This window comes from Argentina silus (genome assembly GCF_951799395.1).
Source record: "Argentina silus genome assembly, chromosome: 14".
Taxonomy (NCBI): domain Eukaryota; kingdom Metazoa; phylum Chordata; class Actinopteri; order Argentiniformes; family Argentinidae; genus Argentina; species Argentina silus.
Window position 1 is genome coordinate 7215899 of NC_139668.1, and position 7500 is coordinate 7223398.

General features: G+C 48.6%; 1 protein-coding gene across 1 annotated transcript in view; it reads right to left on the reverse strand.

Moving 5' to 3' along the window:
* myo1g (myosin IG) overlaps positions 1 to 7500 on the reverse strand; it is a 36391-nt gene that overhangs the window by 3206 nt on the left and 25685 nt on the right. The window contains exon 21 of the mRNA XM_083685311.1: positions 6579 to 6736. Coding sequence (XP_083541437.1) covers positions 6579 to 6736 — 158 coding nt within the window. The remainder of the gene's footprint in view (positions 1 to 6578; positions 6737 to 7500) is intronic.

Below are 7500 nucleotides of genomic sequence, written 5' to 3' on the forward strand. Positions count from 1 at the left end.
TAGGACATTTTCAACGTAGCCCCAGAGACGGGTCTTTCATCAACATGTTTTCGAAGCATTTCCTCACATTTCATTATGATTATTATAACACTTCTCTGCTAAGAGATCTATGGAAATCAAACAGTCTTTTAAGCCAAGTTATATAACAAACAAGTGCAATTTTAATGAGTGGGTAGCTATCATTTATCAAAACAACATCACAAAGAATATGCTGCAACATCAAAAAAGCTTTCTACAGGAACACCTCCATTTTAAAACAAAGCTCCCATTAACTGGTATGAACATTGCTATGCTTACTTTCCAATCATCAAAACATTCATATGCATGTGTCAGTCATCTGACAGAGATTGTATTATCTTTAGGTAATCCATGATTTTTTAAGCAGTTAACTGCCTTTTCAGGGTTCAGGGTTCAGGGTCACAGCTGTGATGACTCCTAATAATAACACAGATGCCAAAGCACACGCACGCACAGACACACACACACACACACACACAGACACAGACATACACACACACACACACAGACACACACACACACACACACACACACACACACACACACAGACAGACAGACAGACACGCACACACGCGCACACACACACACACACACACACACACACACACACACACACACACACACACACACACAGCCAGGCAAGGGCTCAACAACTCTCTGGGCCACACTAAGTCAGTGCATACCCCCCCCACCCTCCAGACAACACATTCTCTCTTATCATCTCCAAACCCTTCATCTATGAATACAGAGAAACAGTGAGCTCCAAGCTTCAAAGCATGGAGCAGCATTCCACTCATAACCCCTCAACAATACTTAACACTGAATCTCTTTGGTGAAAGTACCTCAACTGCGTGTGTTTGTCAACAACACCATGTGAGGTTGTTCAAAGCAGAATGTTTTAGGGTGTTAACTAGTTCCGCACAGACTTCAACACTGTGGTCGGACAAAATGTACTACCCTCAACATAAGGACAACTTTTCTAAAACATGACTTTGAAATCCCCAAAACACTCTCTCTCTCATTCACTCCATCACTGATGCCCCCTTTCTTTCTCCTTCACTGATGTCTCTTCCTAAATCAAACCTTCACCATCTCCTGTGCCCTCAAATCTCCACACCTCCTCTCACCTCACCTCCACACTCTCTCTCTCTCTCTGTCTCTCTCTCTCTCTCTCTCTCTCTCTCTCCTTCATCTTCCCTCCATCCCTCTCTCCCTGTCTTCATCTCGGATTTCTCATCCAGGTATAATTGGGCCTCGGGAGGGGATCAAACGGCACATCTGTCAGATGGTTGACAGAGCAGAGGAATACTGCGGTGAGGTGAAGCCCCTCTGCCCAACTCAACACTCCCACCAGGAGAGCAAACGATGGAGAGAGCGAGAGAGGAAATAGAGGAAAGGAGGACGATGAAGACAGCGTTTATGGGAGAAAAACAGACATCTACAGACTCTCCTCTGAGCATTTGAAAGACAGATGGTCGTTTGCTGGAGCAAAACTAATCATGTCATACAGTATAATCATATCCTTACGCAATTGTCTTCGACGACTGCATGTGACCAGACGATGACTACACTTCGCTTGTTCCTCCGAGATTTATGTTGGAAAGGTGGGAAGCCTGCGCAGCATGCAGTGTGGGACTTTGCACTCCAGCACAGTGCGGTACAGAAAGTAATTCACACCGCGGTACTGCAACTGCAGCCACGGTATCAACACGGGGTTCTAACACAATCTCCTCTCCTGTTGAGTTTCCGGCAAGTCAAACACCCATTCAATCCCACAGCCCCTCTCCTCTACCCCACCCCTGTTTCACACTGCCCCCCCCCCCACACCCCACACACACCCCACCACCCCCACCCCCATCAAAGCCTACCATTTCCCCTGTAATCTTAATTAGCACTTCCTCCTCAGCTGCCTGGCAACCATCACTGGGGCAACAGCAGCATCTGCGTCCCCACAGTAGGGGTAGTGTGGGCAGAGGCTATTTGAGTCCGGTGCTAGTCTGGACAGGGCGGAGGTAGGGGGGCCGGGGGTGGGAGGCGGGGGGGGGCGGGGGAATGTGGGGTCAGTGTATATATTATCATCATGACCATGGCTCACAGAGGCCCTATCTGAAACAGCTGCCCACTGCATTGCCGAATCTCACCAGGGTGGATTCAGGGAAAAGCAGTGACTCACCTACAGCAGAAACACCGTGTTGATTATATTGTGTGATCATGAGGATCAATCAGATGATCTGTGGGGATCTGGCTCGTAACCTGCTTCAAGCTCCTCCAATGTACTGCACATGCTATGCTGATACAGAGTACTGTGAGAGTGCACGCTGAATCATAAACATGTGTGCGTCATACGGCATAATAGCATTAGCTTCAATCACAGGGCTCAAAAAACATCTCTGAGATAAGAGCAAAGCGGCTTATCTCACTCAAGTCAGTCAGGGAGGGAACGCAGAGAATGTCGCACCGGATTGATTATCTATAGGGGGGATGATACATAACGTAATCAGGGGTCATTTATGCAACATGCGGCTTTTCATACTGGGACATCGGGATCTGGTGAATGGTGCTTAGTCTGTGTGTGTGTGTGTGTGTGTGACTGCAAATGTGTTCATCTCCGGGGCAATTAGTTCAATCTGTGAGTAAATGGCTGCTGTTAGTGTCTACAAAGACGTCTTTTGATGGCCAGGTCCTCTGGAGGGCAATAGCTGACTCTGTGAGTTCAGGAGCTGTGAGATGCCTCTGTCGTTGTTCGGACAGTCAGTCCCCAGGAATGAACTGAGCTTGAACGTCGTGCGTAGTCAGAATGTCTGTGTGAAATTTTGCCCTCTTGAGCTGAGCTGTCTGATGTAATGAGAAAACGTACTTGTGCAAAAAGAGAGATACTGTACCTCTCTCTCTCTCTCTCTCTCTCGCTCACTCTCTCTCTCTCTCTCTCTCCCTTTTTCACATTACCCATCTCTCTTTAACACCCATCCCACAATCCTCCTCCCCCTTTTAACATTAGAGCATCACTTCCCCCCCCCCCTCTCTCCTGCCTGTCTTGTAAGATGAAATATCACTGTCTTCTATAACATGATTAAGTCAGAGCTATTCCACCAAGTTCATAAGTTCAGTTGTGTGCACTTAGTTCATCCTACCAAATGAACACAACGTCTATCCTTTTAAAGTCTAAACTAAAAACAACTTGGCCTTGACTCCACTTTGTAAGTTAAAAAGAGACTCTTCTGAAATAGAACACACTTTTCTCCTCTGGTCATCACATGGACAGAAGAGGAGAGTGTGTGGGAAGAGCGTTTTCACAGCTCGCCCTTGATCTGCGTCTCTAAGAATCGACCCTGACGTGTGGACAGGGCCCTGGGTTAACACTGTCAGACAGACGGACAGACATGGCCAGGAGAGAGGGACACACAGACAGGCAGGCAGACATGGCCGAGAGGGAGGGACTGAGAGACAGACAGACAGGCACACAGGCAGAAAGACAAAACAGGCACGCAGGCAGACAGACAGACAGACAGACAGACAGACAGACAGACAGACAGACAGAGAGACAAACAGGCACACAGGCAGACAGACAGACAAACAGAGAGACAGACAGACAGACATACAGAGACAGGCAGACAGGCAGACAGACAGACAGACAGACAGACAGACAGACAGACAAACAGGCACACAGGCAGACAGACAGACAAACAGAGAGACAGACAGACAGACAGACAGAGACAGGCAGACAGACAGACAGACAGACAGGCACACAGGCAGACAGACAGGCACACAGGCAGACAGACAGGCAGGCAGGCAGGCAGGCAGGCAGAAAGACAGACAGACAGACAGACAGACAGACATCGCCGGGAAAGAGGGACAGAGAGGAAAAGAGGGACATGTTAGACCACAAAAACCACGGAACAACTGTGCTCACTCCCATCCCGTCGCCTTGGCAGGGCCATGGCTGGCTTTTCTCAACGCATCGAGGACAGCCATTGAGGGAGAAGGGGAGAGGAGAGGAGAGGAGAGGAGAGGAGAGGAGAGGAGGAGGCTATTTCAGGCAAGAATGACGCTTTTCGCGACCTAAAAAGGGAGTTTACAGTTTAGAAAAGAGAGGAGCCATTAGTCCAGGTCGGTAATCAGTGCCTCTGATTGCACACACTGACATTCACCAGGGCCAGGTAGGGCAGACAGTCATCACGCCAGCGGTGTGTGTGTGTGTGTGTGTGTGTGTGTGTGTGTGTGTGTGTGTGTGTGTGTGTGTGTGTGTGCGCGTGCGCGCGTGAACGTGCGCGCGTGAACGTGTGCATGCGCGTTTGTTTGTGCGTGTGTGCATGTGAGTGTGTGTGTGTGTGCGTGTGTGTGTGTGCATGTGTGCATGTGTGTGTGTGTGCGTGTGTACATGTGTGTGTAGGCCGGATAGTGAAACCGCAACAACCAGAGCTATCCATTCACCACAGCCACCCATAATTAGAGCCCTCTCACGTGCTTTGAGGTTAATTAAATCACTTTGATAACCGTGGGAGGGGAGGAGTGACCCAATATGCGGCACATCGCAGAAGAGAGGAGGAGAGATATTATGGACTGGATCCTCCCCAATCTCTGGCGCCGACCAACCCTAAATCCAGCCCTCAGTCCTGTCATACACACCCAGCTGTCCCAGCAGATGGCCCAGGGTACTACACAAAAAAAACTAGCCTGACTTGTGCATGACTCCTGTAGTCTTGGGACCCATTTCCTGACAGAATGGAGGGAAGGGAGGAAGAGAGAGAGAGAGAGAGAGAGAGAGAGAGAGAGAGAGAGAGAGAGAGAGAGGAGCGTGTGTGTATTGTCATCCGCCCTCCTCCTCCTTCTTCTTCTCCTTCCCCCTCACACATGCTCACACACACACACTTCTCACCCCCCCCCCCCACCACGACTTTGTCTCAAAGCCCCCTCTTTTGATGGGTGCCTGTAGAGGTCATGACGCTGCATTCACCCCAGATGGCTGCACAAAAGCAGGGGGGGGGGGGGGGGGGGGGGCGGGGGGGGGGCGGGGGGGTGCGCGCAGACGGACCGGCACACTGATTAGGCCCTATCAATGGTCCCCGCTCGCCTCTGACGCCCGCCGCTCCCCGGCCAATGCCAGGCAGCTGCCGTAGGGACCCCTGTGACACAGACTCCCTCCCCCACAGACCCAGACTCAGACCCAGACCCACAGCCTAAACAGGAGTCTGGGCTGACTGCCTCCTCAATAACTACGACCCCCAATGCACACGCACGCATGCACACACGCACCCACACACGCATGCACGCACACACACACACACTCGTAAAACTACACACACCCGGTCTGGCTGCCGTCTGCCTGAGCCCCTGAGCTTCTCCCCAGAGGGTCTCTCCTGTGAGAAAATGCCTGAACACATGACATTAATGTCATGTGTTCATTAATTAACATTAATGAACATGCATGACTATGCAGTACAGCCAAGCCAATTCCCTATGTAACTGTGTCATATCTCTATATCTCTATGTGTGTGTGTGTGTGTGTGTGTGTGTGTGTGTGTGTGTGTGTGTGTGTGTGTGTGTGTGTATGTGTGTGTGTGTGTGTGTGTGTGTGTGTGTGTGTGTGTGTGTGTGTGTGTGAAAGTGTGAGAAAGTGTGCTTGTATGCATGTGTGTGTGTGTGTGTGTGTGTGTGTGTGTGTGTGTGTGTGTGTGTGTGTGTGTGAGAGAGAGATGATATCAGGACCGTATGAATGGGCATTCAGTCTGAAATTATTATCATTCCCCTGTACAATGGGGATTGGGTAAGTTAGTAAGTCAGTCAGTATGGCCCTGACTGGATTTGGGGATTAAGATTTAGGGAACCAATCAATTTAGGATGGGTGCTGTTGTTTCAACCAGCAGGGCGACAGGCTTAGTGGTGACACACAACAGCATGCTCTCCACACTGGTGGGCTGTGCTGTGACACTCTCAATCTGGGTGACAATGATGAATGGATGTTGTGAATTAGATTTTTAATAAATGGCAGTGATGAATCAGACTCCTATGTGGCAGAGATAAATGTCAAGAGACATGATTCACGCATGGCAGTTATTAAACATGACAGATATTAATGTCATGAAACCTAATCATCTAACTTGTTTTGCTTTTACCGTTTGAACTTCCATGGCACGGTAAAACTTTTATTACCCGATAATTGTTTTTATCCTGGTGTGTTTTTTTTTTTATTCTTCCTGTAAAGCGCATTGCATTGCATCTTTGTATGAAATGTGTAATATACAGTAAGTCAAGTTGGACTGGATGTGAACTATGACCGTGATTTATGTGATCAATGAGGTCCAGATCATTTTTCAACACCCTAAATCATACTATAGTACAAACGACAGAGCCTAACTGGGCTGAGCCAAGCCGAGCTGTGCTATGCTGTCCTTGTTCCTCATCCACCAGCTACAACAATGCTGGAAAAGGACATTGTGAAAATAGAAAACCAGTCCCGGCCAGCACAGTGTGGATTGGGTCAGCCTGGTATTGTGGATAAAGCCCCCAGACACGCCTGGACTCATCCCAGTTTCAACCCCAAAGCGACCACAGACACTGACCGTGTGAAGTAGTCGATGAGCGTTCCCAGCAGCTCCCCAACGCGGTCCTGGTTGGGGCAGAGCTCCCCTCTCTGTATGTAGAACAAGACGTCGTCCTGGGAGGCAGTGTGTAGCGCCACCATCTGGTCACCGCCGCTGGTGACACTCACCCCTGTGACCTAGAAGCACAGAGGTACAGTATGCAGGGTTACACCATTGTCTTACAACAGGTACTTTAGTCTCGTTCTTAGACACTGACCAACACTTCAAATTTGACCTTCATTAAGCCAATAGAAAGAGCTTTGAAAATGGACGGCGTATAGCCATTGGCTTTACTTTGCATCAATCATCTTCCCGTCCAGTGCTTGCACACCAGACGTTTCTGATTCGGAACAACCCCTCGCAGCCGTGTGATTCCCTGAAATCAAATAATAACAAATACCCTACTCAGTAAATTCACTCGCACTAAGGCCAGGTTTGAGTCGTTGTTATTCCAGGCTTACAGTATAGACGCTGTATGCAATAGCCTTGGCAATAGCCAGCGTCATTCTGAACTCCTATGAGTGTGGATGGAGTCGTTCTATTTGTCCTCACACAACAGGGTTCAACCCCACAAGAACCACACCAAGACAACCACTGACATCATGTGAAATCAACCACCATGTGAATAGAGAAAAATGCACATACATTTCTGAAGTGGCAAGTGGAAGCATAACTGACCCTGTTACACAAGTAAAGATGCGTACTGTACATTGACATAGTTCAAATACATTCATTCATACTATGCATGCAGGGTTGCCTACGCATTAGCAAAGGATTGCATGTAAGATATTTATAAATGTGCATGTTGTGTGAAATATTGAAATACTACTAATATTGTACAGTACTACGAGGAAAAGCTGATTATGAGTGACGTCGGTGGATAACATTTTTCTAGTAGCCT